Here is a 23,761-nt window from a genome sequence, read left to right on the forward strand (position 1 = left end):
AAGGGGGAGCCAGGCATGCGTGGAAGGAGGTAAGGGTGAATGTGGGAACTGTGGGGCTTTCACTCAGAGCTACTAGGAACCTAAATCTAATTCCTTAAAAAAAAAAAACTATTAAAATTAGACAGAGGGACAGCAATAAATTCTTAAAGTAGGCTTGTGTTGCTTTTGAACATTAATGACCTCCATTCTTTCCCAAGTACAGTGTCAACACAACTGGTAGCATGTGAGTTGGCTTTTTAGGTATACAGGTCATATGTATTAAAAATAGAGACTGCCACATGTTCAAAATGAGGATAAGCTGCTATAAACACGAGTGTGCAGGTATCTAATACACTGATTTACACTTTTTTGGCCATATGTCTAAGAGTGTGACACAGGATCATCTGGTAGTTCTACTGTTAAGTTTCCTGCGGAACTTCCATACTGATTTCCATAGTGGCCTGAGTAATTTACATCCCTTCCAAGAGTATAGACAAGGTACCTTTTCCTCTGCAACATCATTAACATTTGTTATATGTTTTCTGGATGCTGATCTTCTTTTCAATATGACACAATGTGCTACACACACATACACACACACACACACACACACACACAAATGAAGTATTTAGCCATGAAGGATGCTTTTTGCAGGAAAATGAATAGAACTGGATATAATCATACTGAGTGAGACAATACATGCTCAGAATGACATATGTCACGTTTTCATATGTAAAATCTAGATCTAAAATAAAAATGATGATAATAATAATACATTCATGAATGTAAAACAGCAGCTCTTAGGAGGCAAGAAAGACATCAAATGTGAGGAATGGGACAGGATGTAGGGTCAATATTCTAGAATACTCTAGAATATATATGGAAATAGCTAAATGAAACCCACCAAACACTATTAAAAGAAGAAAAGGGATAGATTTAATATTTATTTCCTTTTTTTTGTAATTCTGCCTTCTTTATTTCACGTGTGTATCTTCAGAAGGGCGGGAGGATGCAGAACTTGAGGGTAAAGGGTGAAAACGTGCAGCCGTGGAGCTCACTGGACACTGATGAAAGTGAATTATACGACTGGTGGGTAGAGGCAGGAGGGAAGGACTGGGAGAGAATGAGGGAACAGAAGACTCTGTATGAAAGGAAATGTACTCATTACTGACTCATGTAATTGTAATCCCACTATATATCACCTTTATAATAAAATAAATTAATTTTAAAAATGAAAGAAAATAGGTGAATTTGATTAAATTACATTATATAATGTAATATATTACATCATATATATAAAATGTAATATAAGGCAATATATTACAAAGATGCCCCTTTTTAATAAAAATTTTAAATGAGGATTAGCCAATAATAGGAAGAAAAAGAAAAGAAACTGAACTGTATATTTTCTTGTCTTTTTTTTTTTTTTTGGTACTAGGAATTGAACCCAGGACATTGTACTTGCTAGGCAAGCACTTTGCCACTGAACTACATCCCAGCCCAATAAAAGAAATTTAAATGCAAGCTAATAATAGACAAATATTTAGTAAATAGTAACATAATTTCATGGTCCCTAAGCTGTGTACTGAGGTACTGACCTGAAGATACTCAAAGGTTTAAGAGAAGATGAACGGACAGAGAGAGGATGGGTGACTGTATCATAATATTCAATGCACACATGTAGAAATGGTACCAGGTAACTCGAGGGCCAGGTGAGGTTGGGAGAGATGGTGAAGAATAACGAAAGGGTTAACACTGACCAAGATGCTTTATAATCATAAACGAAAACGTTGAACTGAAACCTTTTTGTACAACTACTTCAAGATAATACTAAAACATGAAAGATTTCCTGAGGATGTACTGCATACTTTTCAGCTACATCATACCACTGCTTGCTTTGCGGGGGGGAGGGGGAACAGGTGTTATTGCTAGGACCACAGGAGCCTCTGCATGCAGTAGAAGACAAGGTTCACTGTACGTAATCTGGAATACAGCCTATCTGCATTACTCAGTGTGGTGCCCCGCAGGGACACAAATCTCATTCACAGCTACTGTACTTACTTAAAAAATAAAATAAAATTTGAAACGTTCTTTTTTCTTCCAGGTTTTAGGCTTTACTTCCCCCTCACCCCCCAAATAGCTACTAAGCTGTGAAGGACTAAATGTTCTGTAAGTTATTCAGAACTAAGTAAAATAATGTTTCTTTTGGTCTATGAGGGGTACAATGAAAAAAAAATCACTAAAACACTAGGGATATCCAGAAGTAAAGTTTGGTGGGTGATGGCAAAACTTGCACATGGTAACACACAACTGAAGCTTCAGTTTATCCTATCTCAACCTGGGCAAGGGAAATCGTTTTCTATAAAAATTCAACAAATTAGTTCTCATGCATAAAGAGACTGGTGCCCTCCTACACTTCCTTCACATTCCTTCTTATCAGGGGCTAAACGGTGTCCTTCCCACATTTTGTTGTTGCAGTGCTAGCCTCCAATACATGGCGATGTGATTTTATTGAGAGAATGCACCCTTAAAGAGGTGAAGTATAAGGTTGCACTGGTTGATCTAACCCAACAAGACAAGAGTGGTGTCATAAGAAGAAAAGGTGTGCCACACACTCAGAGCAGGCCATGAAGACGGGGGAGAAGGTGGTTCTTGGCCAGCTGAGCAAAGGCCTCAGAAACAACAAACCCGCTGACACCTTGACTAGAGCTTCCAGCGTCCAGAATGATGAGCCCACTGCTTTCTGCTGTTTCAACTACCCAGTCAGTGGCACTTTGAAGTAACAGCTCTGGCTGATGGGTATACTTTCTAATTATCCAGGTGGTTCTTAGGACTTCATTTCAACACTCATTCAAAGTAAGTTCTTCCCCCTTTTCTTTTCTGTGTATCCCTAGATACCCCTACGATGAAACATGGGGATGCAACTGATCCCTAAGAAGCACTGGGGCTCTTTATTGTCAATCAATCCAAATTTGTGATGCAATAACATACAAAAATCTGGTATACATATGTATCAAGTCCTCTGGACTTACTAGAGAAGAACTGTCCTCATGATGGCCTCTTAGCCTTTGCCCACAAACCTAGAAATGAGGGGGGCCTTGAAAGTCATGCATGTTCCCTTATACAAGCTCCAGAAAAAAGAGTCTCTCCAGACATCATTTCAAACCCCTGGGCTATTTAATAAAATGACAGTTCCTCTGATAATAGGGCTTCATGCTCCTTCTGTGACAATTTCTGTATGCATCACTTAGATTGAAAATGAAATAAAGCCCTTAGGCCCAAGCTGACAACAGGGTCTCTTGTAATGACCCTCCAACAAGCTAATAGCAACAGTACCTCTACACACTCAGATTGTCTTTTTGAAAAACAAACAAACCTACTCTAATCCTCTGCTGTTTACTGAAAAATGTCAGCTGAGTAAAGCAGATATTTCCAAGAGAGGTAAATCTGTAGCATTCTACCTCTACTGCCCCTAAGAGCCCTGCTAATAATTAACCAGTGTTTTCTCCACTATGCAGGCACAGCTCACAGTCATGAGAAACAACCAAGACATCATCACTGTGGAATTTCCAGTCTGCACATTTCACAATATTCTTCTTTCACAGGAGTGTACGTGCTTGCAAACTTGAACTAAAAGCAAATCAAACTTCTCTTTTAAATCTACTTCTTACATTCCAATACTTGCATAAGAAAAATAACACATTAGCATAAACTATATTTACAAATAGGTATATAACAAGTACCAGAGATTAAATAAATGCCTACGGCTACCTATGGAAGAGCTGAAACTTGTAACAAACAAGACAAGCCAAAAATAAAAGGGGGTGGGGAAATGATTTCTTCTCTTCATTACTTCATCACTGAGATTCTAACAGCATCCCTACATTTGAACCACCTTCCACCTTCCAGCCCCATGGCTGAGGATCGCCTCAGCTGTGAATGGAAGATGTAGTTCTGTGGAACACTGGGAGGCCTGGAAACCATTATTGTGAATGAAGTGCTCTATTCAGTAAGTTCAGCATCCAGGATGAACACCACTAGGAGAACCATGATGGGGTCTAAGGTGTCAAGCTTTGTACAGCTGTTCCATTAAATAACTGTGAATAGTGACATTGAGAATTTGAGAGGCAACCCCGGTGCTACAGTAAATCTATAAAAGGAGGTCCATCTATTCAAGGAGATAGGGTCGTTGACTCTTACGGGTTGGTCAAAGGCTGCAAGTGACCTAAAACTAGGCTTGTATGGCACTCTGATCAATGGCAGAGTCGGCCCTTGACAACAACTTCAGAGGTGCTTGTATCCTGAAACGCAGCAGGAGAAGCCAAGTACTAAGAGCCAATTTTCTAAAGGGCTCCTCTGTATACTGGTGAGTATGTGGTAGTGAGTAGCCGGTGGAATAACAGGTGAATTAACACTATTTAATATTTTTCTCTCCCAAAGTGGACAGTTAGAGTGAAATGTATATATGGCATAAGTGCACTACCTATGGCTAACTCCAATAGCTATATCCTGTTTTCCCTAAAAACATGGGTTTGACTGTTCCTTATTGCCTACGAATACTAAACATCTTCTATCTAACATGTATTGTCAATGTTCATTATAGTATGTTCTACAAAGTCAATGCAAACACTGAATTAGTGAACATAGAATCATTGTCCCTGTCGGGGAGGGGAGATCTAGGGAATAGGATCACCTAGTCACAATATTTTCATCAACTGATCAACATATGGCTTTGGTTTATGCATATATACATATATATATATATATATATATGTATTTCTGTTCTAAGATACCTTTCATTTGACATATGCTGTAGAATCATGAATACTGAGCACAAAGCCGATAGAATTGTAACCCATGCTTGACTGAAGCTTATCTAGCACCTGTGTTTTCTCTGTAAGGTACAACATAGTCCTCTTGCCTTTAGCAACAATAGATAACACTTGAAACCATCTCATTTGAAGCACAAAAAATGTCCCAGCTACTTCAGAGGTAGAGATCTAGAGGATTATGGTCTGAGGCTACCCCAGGCCAAATGTAAGAATCCATCTCAACAACATCATCTCAAGCTGGTACACGACTGTCATCCTAGTGACACAGGAAGCACAGGTAGGAGGAGTTTGGTTCCAGGCTGGTCCTGGACCAAAAAAGCACAAGACCTTATCTGAAAAATAACTAAAGGACAAAAGGGTTAAGTATGGCTTAAGTGACGGTACACCTGCCAAGGAAGTGCGAGGCTAACGTTGCCAAAAAATAAACTAAACATAAAAATAACTGATGTAAGAAACATAACTTGTTTATAGTAATGACAGCTGCAAGGAGGGCAGGCCACCATGTTCAGGCAGAGTTGCTGACCTCTACTGTAAATGAGCAGAATAGGCTACTCAAATTTGTCACTCTGCACCTGTGTACAAACCACTTCGGAAAGTAGCACCAGTGTTGATTTGGGAGCGACCAATACATTTTTTTTTACAAGCAAGCAATGCCACAAACACAAACTCTCCAAACAGTAAGGGTATCCTACATAGGATTATATACGCCAACTCCCTTATGGCTCATTATCTTCTTCCTCCTCCCATCCTGCCGTCAGTAATCTACTGTATTATTAATACACAGCATGGCAGGTACCTGTATTCTGAGCAACAAGTGTCGGTTGGCATGTTCCAGCTTCTTCTGTCGGTTCTCAAGTTCTTTTGCACGTTGCTGTTCTCGTTGCAGCTTTCGGATATAGTCCACGGATGCCTTTAAAATGGTTCCCTTGTTCCAGCGCATGTCCCTGGGACAAAGAAAAAAAAGACAAAAAGAAATGGAAAGACCTTTTGAGGATTTGAGACATAGTGAAAAGTCAGTATTCGAGACATTCCAGTCCTTCAGCTCTAACCAATAAATGCTTACAGATCCTGCCTGCCACTGCGTGTAAATTCCCATACTTGATCCACATGAGCACCTGAACAGCAGGGAAGGGCGCTGTGGGAAAGAGGGATCTCAAGACAGTCTCTCTTGTCCCACATCACAAAGCTTATATAAGATGGAAAAAATCAAGACTTACATTCCATCCTGTTGACTACCAACCAGTATCCCTAAACACTATGTTAAATAGGAAAAGGTTGCTAGGACAATAAAAGTTTACTCACTTAAGACAGAATAAGCTATGGAAGAAAAAAGTCCTGTGAGATCCCACTGCTTGACTGTGAGATGTTTAGCATGTACTGCCAAGCCTCTAATCTCTCTGTGTATCCATTTCAGCCTCTACAAAATGATGCCACACTCGTATGAGCAATGTCATAGATGTGTTATTGGAGCCAGAAGACATCTGAATATACTGTGAAGGCACTGTGTTAAATGCTCCATACAATAATTAAAAATTAAAATAACTATCTACAGCACTTACTAAGTTGCCACATAAACTTTGAAGTGTTTTATAACTCAGGTAATACTAACATCATCATTGTGTAGGTACTAATACGATTATCTTTTACTAACTAGGAACTAAGTACCTTCAGCTATGTTGTAAGAGAGTTGTCATCTAGCTAGCCAGAGCTTTGTGCTTCTCAGTTCTTAATCAGTAAGTGCTGCTATGTGCTATATGTAAGAAAGCTAAGACCTCCCCCCATGAAAATGTAAGTGACAGCTCTTTAAAAATTTTTAGAGCACTCCCCCCAAAAAAATTATATTTATGTATATTTCTATACTGCTTGGAATTAATATGAGCTCTTTTACAGACAATACCCTTTGTGATGATGATGAAGATGATGATAACATAATGACCAAAACCATCTGATGTATGGAGAATCATTGAGCTTGTCACCTACAACTGCTAAAAGCAGATCAGTGGTGTCATAGAACCGTGGACCATTGAAATAAGTCACCTACTAACAGGTCCTCACATGGGTTATCCTAGAACAAAACCTAAGTTCCCCCAGGAGGACAACGTCAATCCCCCAGAGAATTCCTAGTATGAGTCCCTGGGGTCTGAGCACCAAGATGGCAAGTGAGGGAGGTGTCCTGAGCTATCCAGCGTATGTACAGAAACCTAACATTCAGGGCTAAATTCAAAGTAACGAAAACTTCAGCAGCCAGAGAGAAACATATTTATAATGAACAATGCTTTGCCTAGGCCACTAGAATTGGAAAAACTACAATTAGAACTTCTAAGCCAAGTAGCCATTTGGATTTTAAGGTTTGGTTATCTTAGAGTTTAACCTCTATGTGAGAGACCTAGTAAGTCACAATTCTGGGCTTAAGGAAAGAGAAACTGTTTTTGTCATACAGAAGTATATAGAGGTCTCCCATATATGAAATTAACTAAAGCATACTTGCTGTGGGACAGGAATCAGACAGAATGGGCCCTCACAAAAGGCACATTCTGGAATCCCAGTGTGGGAAAACGACCATCCAGATTATACAGTTTCATCTTAGAACAAGGCCTCCACAGGGAGATCATTATCAGTTCAGATTATAAACACCTAAGTAATCTCATACAATGAGGAAAGAAGATATGCAAATACTGGCTTTCTCTGCAGCCCCATAATTTTATAATATGTTACCAAAGAGAATCACAGGCCACCGGTTAAAAGAATATGCTAAAAAGTGGAAGCTGATAAAGAACAGGAAAATGGGAATTCAATTTCAACTATCATGCAAGACTGGCCATAGGAAATGAAGGTCACGGCCCTTTAGTAGGATAAATTTGTGCTGCAGAACTGAGAATTTCAGTGTTTTCAGTTGGAAAATGCCTTTCCTTGAAACCTAGGAAAGCCAAATGTTGAAGATGAAAATTGTGCTGGCACATTCATCAAATCACTTCACAATAGGTAATGGTTTTATTTTATTTTGTTACAAATTCCCTGACAATAATGGGAATAGCAAATTTAATAAGCCTTGCATGAATAATGCTTGATTTCATCTTTACCTTTTATTAGGAGCTTAAAGGTCATATTCACAGGCTAATTTCAGAAAATGCCTGTGGGGGCCATTAAAATACATATATCGTCTTAGCCCCCTACTTCAAATGGGCCAAATTCTAATGGATAAAAATTGTATATTTGTTGTGCTATTTGCTGACGATGCAAGTAGTTTTAAGGTGGTACGGAAGACTTGAGAAAATTATCTTATTGCCATTATCTCTGAGAGGGGAGGTAGAGAGAAATGAAAGGCTGAAACTCCAAGTAGCTGACTTGTACTTAATAAATTAAATTAAATTTTATTCTTTTATTTTTCCAGATTGTTAAAACATACAAAGAGTACGCAAAATTTTATTTTTTAAAAATTTGACCTTTTGTCTTTTTTGAATATTGTTGAATTTAAAAGTTTTCAGGGGCTGGGAAGGTGGCTCAGTGGTAGAGCCTTGCATGCCTGAGGCCCTGGGTTCAATTCCTCAGCACCACATAAGCAAAAAGAAAAAAGCCGGAAATGGCACTGTGGCTCAAGTAGTAGAGTGCTAGCCTTGAGCTGAAGAGCTGAGGGACAGTGCCCAGGCCCAGAGTTCAGGCCCCACAACCGGACCCCCCAAAAAAATAAATAAATAAAAATAAAAGTTTTCAGTTTCTGCTCATCAGTGCCTATTTAGAGATACTGAAATAAGCATAAGAGCACACTATCTACAAATTGTTTTAATAGTTATTGAGAATTCAACAGTTTTTAAGAGAATTTTTTCCAGTGGAATTCATTTTCTAAAGATTCTTGAATTTCAGAAAGACCAGTTCCTTATACTCAAAGCCAATCAGTCTCCTCAGTATAAAGTCTTAAAATTTACTTTGGTGAAATTAATGCAAAGAAAGATGTAAGTAGTATTTCAAAAACCAAAGGAAAAGGGGGCAGGGACTTTTTCAATTTTTGTTAATACTATATTTTTCAACAACTGGGGAAATACAAAGGTCTGAAAAATATATGGGATGGATTAACATGCAATAGTACTCACGGATCATTTGACTTGGGAATCAAAGTACCTAGTTCTTTAATGCGGTCATTTATGTTAAATCTTCTTCTTCGTTCAACTTCAGGAAAAGAGCACAGGAAAGGTCTATTAGTAACAGTACCACGTATGCATTTAGCACATCTCATTAAAGGTATGTTCACATTAACTTCACCAGGTCAGGACAATGTAAACTTCAACCTAGTTTCCCTTGTCCTTAGCATTTTTTTTTCTTTACATTGTGGCTAATGCACAAAGAAAAAAAAACAAAAAAAACCCAAAAAACAAAAAAAACAAGAGCTACCTTTGTATAGGACTGCAGCATTTACAAAGCCCTTAGATACATGATTTCTCACCTGATGCTATAACAACCCAGGGACCTCAAGTATAAATGATAAAACAATCATTAGCAATTAGAGAATTAACAGAACTCAAACTTAACACTAGAGAATAGCAGAGCTTAGCAAACTTGATGCAGAAGCTCAGAGAGTGAGCTCTTCTTGCTTGGAGGCAAAGCTCCAAAACTAAGGATTATGCATACTGTACTAATAACAAGAGAGAAAACAAATTTCCACCAATTTTTGCTGACGAAATTCAAAATAACATCAACTGAGTATATCTTCTATAATGCAAATGCACTGATGAAAATCATAAGGGTTCTTTATGACGCTGAGTGTGAATTTTATACAACTTTCACATGTCAGCAAACATTATTCTTTTGATTTCTTTTTAACTGCTCAAAAACATATAAAAGTGTCTTGGCTCATGAGATTAAAAAACACAAAAAACCCTTGTTGTGTTCACTACTGCTTAAAAGAAACACAAGACAACGTTACATATGTAATTTTTAAATACCCTAGTGGCCCTCTTAAAATGGTAAAAGAGGTAATATTAATATTATTTTATTTTTTAATATCTTAAAGTGCATTTAATGACAAGTGTTAACATTTCAGAGTTTTCAAAGTGTCGATTTTCTTCTAGGTTATATTAATTTTTGGTATCTTTTTATTCCATCTAACTCTAACCTTAAAACCAGTCCACTGTTAGTCATTGGGAGGTTTTTACATTGTCCTCCATCTCCTGAAATTTTTTTAAATGATTATTAAGTTGTTTTATTGTGAAAATATCATACAGAGGGGTTACAATTACATGAGCAAGGTAATGTGTACGTTTCTTATCAAGCATTGTTGCCTCCTCCTTTGTTTACCCTGACCATCCCAGACCTCCCATCTCCCCTTCTCCCCCCATTAATCCCATTATTTCTAAACCATTATCAGCTTAGTAGGTAAATTGATAGAAGGCATACAAAAATGTATACATTAGTTGGGGAACCTTCTTTATCCTATACTAAATTTTGAAATCCAGCTGTTTTACATGTCAGCACATCACAATGTAGACTACTCACATTTCAGAGGGTCAACAGGGGTAAGGGGCCTGCGGCCACCATACTGTGTAGCAAAGCCCTAGAACTTAAATCTAACATTTCTAACGATACCATGCAACTTAGCAGAATTGCTAACCCACAAGTCCAGCTGTTATGTTAAGCTAAGTTATCGCTTTCTCCTTGGAGGATAACATAGTTTGACTTATGAGATAATAAATGTGTCTAACTTAGCTCAACTAACAAATAAAATTCCAAATGGCCTAGTAAATTAGGTTTACCTTGAATACCCTAAGATATACCTATATTTGACCCACTGATACTGTAAACTTGTAGATAAATATTATTTACAACTTTCACTATATAAATTCAAAGTTTGTCGTGGCCGAGTATTCCAGTCATTAAGCTGGTTATATAGATAATGTCTTATCATTAGACTACTATAAAATACAAAAACAAGTGACAGTCAAAGGTGCTCACAAAGAAATTTCTAAATTCCAAATCTACTTGCTAACATCCTCTAAAACTCTAAAACATGACATTCTTCTTGCTTTTCCTCAGCCTATAATCATTCAAACAATAATAAAATATATATAGTGAATATATGTAGGATACTGTTGTCTTATATATCCCTTGTGATTATTTTTATGCTTCAAAAATAAAAATACATTTCAGTGTAGGCATACACAGTGGATGAAGTCTTTTTGATCTACTTTTAGTTTTTGGAAATCTCTAACTCCCGGTTTTGAATAGCTTGCTTGGCTTCTGTACATTTATTCCAGTCTAGCTATTCCTCTGGAACTCTCATACATCTGACCACTGGACATCTCTATGTGGAGATCCACCAGACAGCCCAGATCCTCCAGAGATGAGCTTCTGATCTTTTCTATCACATTCTGTTTGGAGGCTAAATTGAAACTTTCCTCGTTTAATAGCAACAACATCTTTCCAGTGGCTCAGGCCAGAATGTGAATCCGTTCTGTATTTCTCTTTCTCTCACAACCCTCACCTACCATCAAATGGGATGTTCTGGTTTGAAAATGTTTCCAGACTCTGTTTTCTTCCAACCTCCATCAGTCCCTGAGAGATACTGCCATCATTCCTTGCCTGAATTATTACTCTAACACTTCCGGCTGGCATCTCTGCTTTCTCCATGCCCACTACTCCCTACCCACTCTGGACTGGTGATAACACAGCAGGCAGAGGGATCTTGATAAAATGTAAGTCACAGCATGCCAACCCATACCCAAAACCCTCCCAGCACTTCCAACTTAGTCTAGAGAAAAACCAAGTATCTAGATGGCCTACAAGGAGTGGACTGCTCATACTATTCTGATCTCACTTTCCACTCCTCTGCCAAGGTGACTCACTGGTGTTCCTTCCCTTTTGTTCCACTAACTGAGCCAGATACATTCCCCATCTTAGGATTGCATATGGTCTTCTCCCTGCCTGGAATACTTCCTCAAGGTATCCTCACCTGTCCTCAAGTCCTCCAGACAGGGACTCAAATTTACTTGTGAGAGTTCCCAGGTCATCCTATTTAAAACTGACTCAACATGCCCCACACCCATGTTCCCAGGCTGTCCTTCATATCCGCATGGAACTTTGCACCATCCAATAGTTGCATATTTTATTAAACTGCTTACAGTGTTCTTCAATATTTATCTCATTGTAAGCAACCATAGGTGCCTGGCACAAAAGGACAACACATTTGAAGTGGAATTACACTAAAAATGAGTGTGCATCTGTCTTTTCTCACTTAGCAGTGAGAAACATTGTCAACATTGTTGTCACCTTTCACTGTCAACATTCAGAAGTGGCATACTCTATTTTCAGTGTACAACTTCCTTGCTAAATATTTATTATAAAGGCAACAGGAAGCTTGTAAACTTTTTGTTAAAAGTATCAAATTGGTACTAACTAGACACTAGGTTGAAAGTGAACTATACAACTTGTAGGTACAACTTGTGCCCATCACCATTAAAGGTGAATTCTAGATCTTTGTCCATGCATCCACATAAACACACCTGCACTAGCACAGCATATACACAAACAACTCCACCACAGGCTCCTCCCCTGAGTAGTATCTGGTAGAAAAACTCCTGACTTGAATGTGGTGTGGAAAACACGTTGACTGGTTCACTTGTGTAGAAAAGTTCCCATACAAAACTGGGCGTGGATCAACAGTAATGGTTGAATGAATGGTTGAACAAGTAAAAAAATTTGGGCAAATATTCTTAAAAGATAAATTCCTAGAAGAGAAAGAACTGGGTCAAAGGGCAATCCAACCCTGGGTATTAATTTCCACTGGCTAGATGAGATATGATGATTGTTTCAGAGCCACGAATTGCAGCTTATTGGGTTTGAATTTACTGACAACTCTGAGAGTTTCGGCATCTACTTATATGTAAATATCATTCTTGACAAGATCTAACTTTCTTTTTCCATATCTCACTTACATGAAGTTTTAGATAATGGCTCATTATCTTATTTCTAAGTTAAAAGAGAAAATATCTTAGAAAATATCTTAAAATGATTTGGAAACTAGGGAAGACCTTAGAGACAGTGGTCTATAACTTTTGATTAAAGGATGAAGAAAACTTATTATACCTGACATAGAAACTGGGGAGGGCTGCAACAAGTAAGAGTAAAAACTAAGACCTTCCAGGACCCCACCAGTCTACTTCTCAGTTCTGCACACAAAATGGTATGCATAAATGTTTTTAATAGCAAGAAGGAGAAACAACATAAACACATAGCAGTAGGAGACTTATCAAGTGGCTTGTAGTCCACTGTGTAATACCATGCAATAGGATTTTTTAAATTTTTTAAGTAAAAAACTTTTGTCAATACTGGGGATTGAACTCAGGGCCTGCGGCTTGTCCCTTAGCTTTTTTTGCTCAAGAATGGCACTGTACCACTTGAGCCACACCTCCATTTCCAGTCTCCTGGTGCTTATTTGGAGATAAGAACCTCATAGACTTTTCTGCCTGTGCTGGCTTTGAACCATGATCCTTAGATCTTAGCCTCTGAGTAGCTGAGATTATAGCATGAGCCACTAGCAAGTGGCCAATGCAATAATATTTAAAAAGAAGACTGATTTAGGTTTCTGACAGCAAAAGGTCTTCAGAACACAATGTTCATTTTTTTTTAAGTCAGGTGGTAACAATATATAGATGGTACAACGCTGATGTTTTGTGCTCACATACAACAGTGCTTTTCATTGTGTGCACATGTATTGTATGGATGTCTATTAAGTGCACAGAAAAAAGGCTATGGAAAGACACATCAAACTGAAACAAACCACAGTCATTCCTGGGGCTCAAAAATCTTCCCTTTTCTATCCTGTTGTGTCAGGAGAAAAGTGTTTATATAGGACTCAGATTTTACAATTTAGAAAACAATGACTTGAGACTGGAAGGTGAGAGATTCACGTGCAAACTAGCTCCTGCCTCCACGCCCAGTCATTTTCACTGCACCCACCTCCCTGAGGATATTAAACATGAACTTAAGTTCTTATAGGAAGAGCTTGAAGATTTCATTGAGTAAATTCAACAAAGTATCTTCGATGCTATCAGATTTTCTTCAGACAAGATAAAGACAGTCCCCTTCTGAGCTGCTTCTTTTCTCTTCTGAATCTCACGGGAGGAGGAGATGCCGTAATCCCTGTTTATCAGTATCAGTGGGAAAAGCATTTATAATTGTGTAGTTGAGGATCAAATCTCCTCAAAAACAAAAATCCCCTTCTATAAACAAATGAAAGAAATAGGAACTCTCCAGAGAAAATAAGTCTATACACAAAATTCATTCTGATCAGAAATAAAATATATACCATGTTTTTTATTTTCTCTGGAAAAAAAATTTTTTTCTTCCTTAGAAGGTACCTTTAATGATTACCAAGATGGATTTCTGGAAAATGTTTTGGTCTATGAAGATCAAATGTCACAGGGGACATAAGCAAAACCGACTTACTCAAGTTGTGATTGTCCTTTTTTTGCCTCTCTTTAGCCAATGCTCTTGCTTCCGATTCTGTAGGGAAAATACACGCTGTGCACGTGAATGAAGGAATTAGAAATTGAAACTGTTTATTGGACAGACACAACAATGTTAGCTAAACAACTCAGCTACATATACAGATGCTAAGCTGACTGAATTCTAAAGCATAGCTTTTTGTGTTTTTTTTTAAATTTCATTTTTGTTTGTTTTGGAGCTTGAAACGCAGGGCCTGTGCTGTTCTTTGTGCTCAAGGCTAGCATTCTACCATTTGAGCCACAGCCCTACTCCTAGCTTTTTGTGGTTAACTGAAGATAAGAGTCTTATAGACTTCTCTCCCAGGCTGACTTCGAACAGTAATCCTAAGATCTCAGCCACCTATGCAGCCAGGATTACAGGCACAAGCCACCAACACACAGAAAAAAATACCATTTTAGACACTTTATTTTTCGTCTTTTTATTTATTTTTTTGCCACTCCTGGGTCTTGAACTCTGGGCCTGGGGGCAATCTTTGCGTTCCTTTTGCTCAAGGCTAGCACTCTATAACTTGAGACACAGCACCACTTTTGGTTTCTTTTGTGTGACTAACTGGAGATGAAAGAGTCTCAGAGACTTTCCTGCCCAGGTTGGACTTGAATTGTGATCCTCAGATCTCAGCCTCCTGAGTAGTTAGGATTTACAGGTAGTGAGCCACCAGCACCTGGCACATTAAGACTTTTGTTAACATGTATTAGTTGATGGGAGGAGGCTCACTGTGGTATTTCTGTATATGTCAGCATACAGTATTACCCTATCTGGAAAGAAATACAATTTTCTAAATGATATCTTTAAAAACTTATACTTTTTCAAAAGCCACACATACCAAATATATGTAAAAACTCAAGCTTTCACAAATGTGAACTACCAATGACAAAGATTCACAGAGCACTTCTAACACATTCCAGTGCTATAAAGAATAAAATAAATAACAAAGGTACAGATATTTATGGTTGATATTCTACTACCAGAAATCAAATTTGCTTTTCAGGCCAAATAATTTTTCAGTGATTTCTGATGCCATTGTAACAACGCCTTGACATAAAAACTGAGTAAAAGCTCCCATGCTGGAGTTAGCAGGTCCTCCAATTGTTCATGGAACAGAACTCATTTTCTCAGAATGTGTAGTTAGGTTCCAAAGAATATGCTAGGAGAACCTCACTTAACTTTTTACTAGTATGTGTATACAAAAACAGGGCCAGAGGCCAGAGACACTTGGTAGTAAATCTATTTGGAAAGTTGTATCTTGCAAACCAACTCTGGTGAGATCTCTGTGCTGAGAGATTAATTTTTGCTTACAAAGAATAAACAAAACATGCTATTTCTATTGAATTTGGAACATCTAAGAGTTTCTTTTCAAGAATGATATCTGATAGATTACACACTATAATTTACAATTTTCTCTTAAAATATAAATATTTTAGCATGACTTACAGTGGCTGAGGTGTGTGTATATATGTTATATAGAGGTTATTATGTATGGATATGTATATTCATGTTCTACATTATGACATGTCAATCAAGAGGCAACACATGATAATGGTCCTATCAGATGTGAGCAACTGGCGACATTACAGCCTTCTTTAGGTAAGTGCACATGCTATAATGCTTGCACATCATCTGAAAATGCACCTGTTAGAACATATCCAGGTCATTAAGTGATTTGTGACTATATTTACATATATGTGGATATATACAGATAATATAGTACAGAAGCTGAATTCACTAATTGGGATGACCAATCAAAATCATTTCTGTTTTTTTTTTTCTTTTCTCATAGAAGGAGGATGACAGGTTTTCACTTCTGCACACTTCTCTTCAGTGACTCTTAGGGGTTGTTTTGTTGTCAGGTGTTTACTTTCTGGTAAGGTTCTTACTTGCTTTTGATTTTGGATAGCTTCACTTCTTAACTAATTACCCTTTTAACCCAAATATATTAATGTGTAAAACAAAAAAAATATGTTTTTCTTCTACCACTATTTTCTGAAATAACTCTTGGAAACAGTTGTTTTGCACCAAATCCATATGCCACATTCTCAGCCCATTTCCCTACCTCTACAAGAGGCAAGGATCTGTGGGGCAAGATCCCTAAAACTTGCCAGGGGAGAATTCCTAAACAGGGAGAATGGTCGCTCTAACACAGTTGTTGTTTGTCACGTTTCAATGGTCAAATGCCTCTTCTAAAACATTAAATAAGGTGACAAAACAGCTGACTGCACATGTGTCAAGAAAAAAACTGTGTTCGCTCCATTTCATAATTTATTTTTTTGCTTGTTTATAGTGATTTAGTAAAAGCAACAGGAGGCATATGAATATGTAAGAAATGTAGCCCAACCTTACGTAACGATGGCCTTAAGTGAATTTCCCTTAAGGGAAATTCAAAAGTAATATAAACACCAGGTTGGTGGAGAAATGTAAAGACGATGTGCTGCCTTCCACTGTCACCCAAATGGGATCGGCGGTCACAGACATGGTGACCAATGCCATCTGGAAATGATGGTCATGATCGCCAGGATCTCAGGAAATACTGGCAACCAGGATTTTCAAATATAAATTCTCCATCTTAAAATATCACACAGTGTTTCTATAACTAGAGATGGAAGAAAGGAGATCCAGGAGTTGGCTACATACATTACTATCACACTAACTCTGCCTAACAAGGATTATAATATACAGAATATTACAGTAAGAAGCATGTTTGTTTACGGACCTGTGAGCTCCCTTTTAATGTTGGGAAGGTTGGCTGGACAGGAGTTGCTGATGGTAAGGCCTGGCGGTGGCAAGCCTTGGTTGCTGTAAAGGTCCATCAAGTTTCCGGAGACCGGTAACTAACAACAACAAAAAAGAACAGCAGTGAATTGCTGAAAATTTCCCAAGGTTTTCAGATCAAACCCACATCCTCTCCCAGATTCCGGGCAGCCACCCCCCTCTCTCACCCCACCCTTCAGAAGTTTTAAGCTCAGGATTTTGTGTTTGTTAGGCAAATACCCTACCACTTGAGCATGTACACAATCCTTTTTGCTTTAGATATTTTTCAGAGAAGTGTTTTTGTGCTCTTGGTTGGGCCAGTCTCATACTTCCCAATAGAACCATGGTGGCAAGCTTAATAGGGTTTTACTAAACCCTCCCGACCCCATCCCAGAATGGCTTGAAGCAAGATCTTCCTACTTCCATCTCCCAACTAGTTTGGATTACCTATGTGAAGTAGTAATTAGATACATTGTACTTAGCCTACTCCAGGCTTCATTTGAAAGAAAGGAAGTGGTATAAAAGTGTTAGGTATTTTCCCCCCACCCTTGGGGGTGAGGGGCTGGTTCTGGGAGCTGTCCCTGAGCTCTGTTACTCAAGGTTAGTGCTCTACCACTTGAGACACAGCTCCACTTCTGGCTTCTTGGTAGTTGACTTTCCTGCCCTGGCTGGCTTCATACCTCAATCCTCAGCTGTCAGCCTCCTCCAACCAGGATTACAAGCATGAGCCACCAGCACCTCGCTTTTTCTTCTTTTAAGTATACAAACATGAAATATTTGCTTTTCATTCACTCAGACAGTAGCTGTACAGCTTAGCTAAAGACAGGGAAGGACACACTCACACGCTGGCTCCAATAACTACCTGGGGGGGGGGTGTTATTTGCATATTGGAGACAATGGATAATGTGTCAAGGGCATTATCTCCTACAACCAGCAAAACAAAGCCAATAGTAGTAAATGCTGGGGATTATCATAAAATAATATCTTATGTGTCACTTTCCTACCTAATTGACTTTCCCATCAATGTCAATTTTCTTCCTTTTACTTACTTCTCCCTTCTCTTTAATAAGGCAATGAAAAATGTTAATTTTTGGAAAAGAACTGATTTCCTTATTGCTCATTTCCTTGAAGTTGAAATTTTTCAGAAAGCCACAAGAGGGAGCCCATAGACTTTAATAAAAGAACCAAAAAATTACACTTAAAACAACCATTGATCCTCCTCCAACTAACTAAATGTTTTAAAGCGGTAAATTTCTGTTTTGTTTTGTTTTTTCTGACACTGATTTCCTGGGTTGGACGTGCATTTCCTGTAGTTTACATACTAAGTAAGGCCTTTCCTCTTCTTAGGCCTTGATGAGAATCCTGAATATTAAATATGAAGTTATGTGACCTTGTTTTTTCCCCACTGCAAACAATATTTTCATATTACTTCAAATAATCCCTGTAACTATAATTATTGGATAAGTAGATTTGGGGTCACTGAGCCCTTCCTTTGATGGCACACTGCAAAGTTTGTATCTGAGGGAGGTAGGACCAAAAACATTTAGTGGCTAAGCATTTCTAATGAAGACTGTGCTTGCTATACAGACTGAGTGTCCCTTACTAGGACTATATCCAGGAAGCTGTGGGAATTTGGGATTTTTCTAGAATTTTTTTTTTTTTTGGTTGGTCATGGGGCTTGAACTCTGAGCCTGGGTGCTGACCTTGTGCTCTTCAGCTCAAGGCTAGTGATCTACCACTTGAGCCATAGCGCCACTTCCAGTTTTCTGGTGGTTAATTGGAGATAAGAGTCTCAAGGACTTTCCTGCTCAGGTTGGCTTTGAACCTCAATCCTCAGATCTCAGTCTCCTGAGTAGCTAGGATTATAGTTGTGAGCCACCTGCACCCAGCTTAGATTTTTTTTTTTTTTGCAATACTTGTATACAAAATGAGGTATCTTGGAGATGACATGAAAGTCTAAATATGAAATCCATTCATGTTTCATACATCTTCTACACATAACCTGAAGTTAATTTTCTATAGTATTTTAAGTGCACCTGCCTTTTTTTTTGGGCGGGGGGTCCGGTCGTAGGGCCTGAACTCTGGGCCTGGGTGCTGTCCCTCAGCTCTTCAGCTCAAGGCTAGCGCTCTACCACTTGAGCCACAGCGCCATTTCCGACTTTTTTCTTTTTGCTTATGTGGTGCTGAGGAATCGAACCCAGGGCCTCAGGCATGCAAGGCAAGCGCTCTACCACTGAGCCACCTTCCCAGCCCCTGCACCTGCCTTTTGACTGACCTGTTATATGAGGTCAGTGTGGAAGTCTCCACTTAGGGCATAAAGTTGGCACTTTGAAAGTATTGGATGTTGGAACCTTTTGGATTTTGAATTAGGGATGACTAGCCTGTAGGGCTGTTCATTTTCTTAAAAGGCCGTTAGCATGCAGATGGAAATCTATCATGAGATAAAAATAGGATCAGGTAGGTTTCCCTTTCTAGGTAGCCATTTCCATCTATTCCTATAAATAAATACTCCATGAACTAGATAGACTCTTAGCTAGAGGTAGGGCTGAAGGAAGTGTACACGGGGGACTTTCTTATAGGCTCTAACTAGACTGGGGTGGGTAGATACAGCAGGCCCTTAGCCCCTCCTTGGCTCTGTATTGAAGGCAGAACCTGTAGTATCTACAGAAACATAATACACATATCTCCTTTATATAGGCCAGTAAAGACACATGGTGCTAATTTAAAATGTCCTTGAACCTTCCAGCTAAGAAACTGATAAAAAGTGACTTTGATTATTAGCTGTCATTTCACTAAGTGGCTCTATTTGAGATAGGTCACCTTCTCAAGGACAACCCTGCTTACTCTGTATATTCAGTTTTAACCTCATCCAACTTTATTCTAACAGAATGAAAGCACATGCATGTTATAGCCAGGTGCTGTAAAGGGCCAGAAAAAGAAATCTTACAATGTTGCCATGAAAATGATTTTAGTGATGCCTCCCAAACCCCAAACTTTATTCCTTGCAGAGTTTCAGATTTACAGGAAACTTCTGAATAAGCCAAGTATATAACTGGAAAATTCAAAACAATAAGCTAAAAAGATGTTGTTCCCATAACTCTAGAATATAAACCATAGACATGTTTTCATATGCAAATTGGATGGCAAACATGCAATTGTGTTATGGTGATTTGTTAGGGATAATTATTAGGTAAGTGAGATGTATAGCTAGCTGAAAGATAAACCTCTAAGTCTTCTACCAATCTACTTTGAATCTAATTCTAAACTCCAGAATAAGAATATACGTTTCTAACACAGGAAAAATACATGTGTGAAATGATATAAATTATACATATTCATACATACATATATAACTCAGGGCCTGGGTACTGTCCCTGAAGCTCTACTTCTGCTTTTGTTTTGTTTTTGGTAGTTAGCTGGAGATAAGAGTCTCAAGCTTTTCTGTCTGGGCTGGCTTTGAACTGTGATCCTCCCGTCTCAGTCTCCCTAGAGTAGTTAGATATAGGTATGAACCACTGGCCTATCTAAAAAAAGAAAAGATCAGAATTCAAACTCTTGATTCTGAATTGGATCCCAAAATGGAAAGAAAGGAGGATTAAAAACTGAAAAAAACTTAACAATCCTGCGGTTCCCTTCATATGTCAGAAAATTCCCCTATAAACACAGCCTCACAATTAGATCAAACTAACACCTGTGGAACTGAGAACCAAGAGGAATCATGACTTAACATGGCTGGTGGGCAACCTGCTGAGTTCTTATCTAGAGCACTGACCAGGCAGATGGGCTTCACTTGTACAGCCATGATAATAAAAAGAAGGTATCTGTACCTTGTCTTTGTCCTACTCATGGTCTAAATTGAGCTCTAGAGGGTTCTACTCCACCAAAATGAATATTTTTCCAAGAAGATGATCACTGTAAAATGTTATTATTTTTCTCCCTGGATGGTCCCTTCTCTGAATATCCATTGCACTCTGTGAACACAAGTAAACTGGGACTTTTATTCTTTGTTTGTGATCGTACAAGAGGGTCCTTGTGCTCTTCCAGTAGTTATTTCTAGACCTCAGTTCCCTGAGGACACTTTCCTTGCTAAGTGTTCTTTCCACATTTTTTAATGTAGTTAACTGGAAATAAAGCATTTCAAAGAATCAAAACGGGGGAAAATGCCTACGTCAAAGAGTATTCAACTTAAATCTTAACTGTGGGAAAAAATAAAGTGTGAATAGATTAGAGTAGCTTGATTATGTGCTTTTGATAACTAAAACCCAAGCTTATCGAAAATAAGACCTGATAACTTTTAATGAGTTTATCAGGGCTGGAAGTGTTCTCGATGTTTGCTGTGGATTAACTGTTACAGTTCTTACATGGATTCTGTTGTGGTAGATGTGATCATTACCTGAACTTCAAAGATGAGGAAACTGAGGTAGAAAGCTTAAATAACAAACTAAAGAATAAGCACTCCCTGGGTGTCCCATGGTTCACACTGTAATCTTTGCTATTCAAGAGGCTGAGATCTGAAGACCACAGCTGGCAAAGTCTATGAGACTTCTCCAACAAAGCACCAAAAAGACAAAAGTGGGGCTATAACTCAACTGGCAAAGTACTAGCCTTCAGCAAAAAAGCTACAGAACAGTGCCTAAGCCCTGAGTTCATGCCTCAGTACTGACATACACGCATATACACACATACACAAACACATATACACACACACAAATGAATAAGCATGCAAGGGATGAAATACAGTGGTAGAGCATTTGCCTAGCATGCGTGTGGCCCTGGATTGGTTCCTCAGCTCCACAACAAACACAACAAGAGTACGCATTCAGGTGTCTGATTCAGAGTAGCAAAAAATGCTGTAATAGTTTTGTCAAAAGACAAGGTAGATGTTAGGTGACATTTTGCCTTTGCCAGCACAGTGGCACAAAAGATGAGCAGAAGGCAGGATGGAGTGAGTGGCTTTTGAAGGTTAGCTGCAAGAGAGTCCTTACTTGCTGGGAATTCATTCACTGGTCTCTCCTCAGGGGATAGTCCCAAGTTGGGAATTCCCGAGGTGACCCCTCTTCTCCTCCTCAATTAAACCTTCTGATCTCATGGGCTGACTTGATCTCCCTGACCTCATGAGAACAGAAGGCGTGCTTTTCCTTTGAATCGCTAGCACTTCATCTAAGAGGCATTTAATAGATGTTCAATCAATTGAAATATTTCAAGGCAATCAAATAATGAAGAACAACCCCTCAGTGCTAAGGAGACATGCATGTCCATTCAAAAGGACAAAAGCACAGAGTCATAATGACTGTATTCAGGAGGGTTGTCATGTGGAATATGATAAGCAAGAGACGCTGACTAGTAAGCTATGTATTCTAACATAGAGCCTGGAATATTACAGATGCCTGGTGAATGTCAGCTGAATAAACAAATAGTATTAAGACTGCTCCAAGACTGTAGTGGCTCACACCTGTAATCCCAGCTATTCCAGAGGAAGAGTTGGTGAGTACTGAGATTTGAGACCAGCCTAGACAAGTCAGTGAGACTCCATCTCAACAAATAAGCTGAATGTGATAGTGCATGCTCTTGACCTAGCCACTTGAAAGGACATAAGCAGGAAGTGTGTGGTCCAAAGCTGGCCCTGGACAAAAAGGGAAGGTCCTTCCAGAAAGGTGAACAAAGCAGAAAAGGCTTGGGGCCATGGCTCATGTCAAAGCATACGCCTAGCAAGTTCAAGGCCCTAAGTTTAAACCCAAGTAGAGAAAGAAAAGGAAAAAAAATCCTATTTGATATTACAACTAATAAATTGTAAAGCATAATTTAAACCATTTTGTTAAGTACAAATTAGATTTCCATTGTTAAGTTCTATATTTTACACACACACACACACACACACACACACACACACACACACACACACACACTAAGTAAAATGACATGTGAGGTGGGTATAATGAATAGCTCCATTTACACATGGGGGAAACAGGACTTGAAGAAGCATGGAAATTCACACCATAAATGACAGTTTTTGGATTTGAACTCAGGTCTCACTGTTCTCCAACTTCTGACCCCTGCATTTTGTCACTCCTCTCCTGCAGATCCTTTCTTGGAGCTCTCAAAAAAGTTGGCTACCTCATCTCTTGTGTGGAATATAAGGACATGGAAGAGATGGTTAATACAATGGTGAGTACTGGTTGAGCCAGACAACCTCAAAGGCTTTCACCATTTTAAGAAAGAAAGGAAGAAAAACAAAGAAAAGGGGAAAGGGGAAGGGGAGGGTGAGAAGGGAAAGCAGAGGGGAAGAGGAGAGAAAGAGGGAGGGAGGGAGGGAGGGAGGGAGGGAAGGAAGGAAGGAAGGAAGGAAGGAAGGGAGGGAGGGAGAGAGGGAGGGAGAGAGGAAGGGAGGGAAAGAGGGAGAGAGGATGGATCCAACTGACCAACCAATGTTGGTAATAAAATGCCCTTTCTACAGCTCTTTTTAGCCCATTTGATATCAAGGGCAAAAAGGCCACACTTCTAATGAAGATTTTTCAGATGACTAGGCCATTGCTAATTAATGCTGCTAGGGCACCCAAGCATTGTAAATATATATTATGTTTGGGTATATTTATAAATATACCCTAGTGTGAGCTCCTCAAATGTTCTGCTCATGTGCACTCCAGGATTCTGGATGCTGACAAGAGCAGTTTGCATCTGGTGGGCTGCTCCAAGTTGGAAGTGAAGTGTTC

The 23,761-nt window shown here is 38.9% G+C and overlaps 1 protein-coding gene across 2 annotated transcripts in view; it reads right to left on the reverse strand.

The window, feature by feature from the left end:
* Nucleotides 1-23,761, reverse strand: part of Mitf (microphthalmia-associated transcription factor) — a 211,191-nt gene that overhangs the window by 1,247 nt on the left and 186,183 nt on the right. Inside the window, exons 6-9 of one of the 2 annotated variants that reach the window (XM_013010547.1) lie at nt 17,014-17,131; nt 14,247-14,321; nt 8,900-8,975; nt 5,608-5,755 (exon numbers count right to left, since the gene is read on the reverse strand). In XM_013010547.1, the coding sequence (XP_012866001.1) occupies nt 5,608-5,755; nt 8,900-8,975; nt 14,247-14,321; nt 17,014-17,131 (417 nt within the window). The remainder of the gene's footprint in view (nt 1-5,607; nt 5,756-8,899; nt 8,976-14,246; nt 14,322-17,013; nt 17,132-23,761) is intronic. The other variant, XM_013010548.1, reaches the window with a different exon arrangement.

Source organism: Dipodomys ordii, unplaced genomic scaffold, assembly GCF_000151885.1.
Source record: "Dipodomys ordii isolate 6190 unplaced genomic scaffold, Dord_2.0 Scaffold12, whole genome shotgun sequence".
Lineage (NCBI taxonomy): Eukaryota > Metazoa > Chordata > Mammalia > Rodentia > Heteromyidae > Dipodomys > Dipodomys ordii.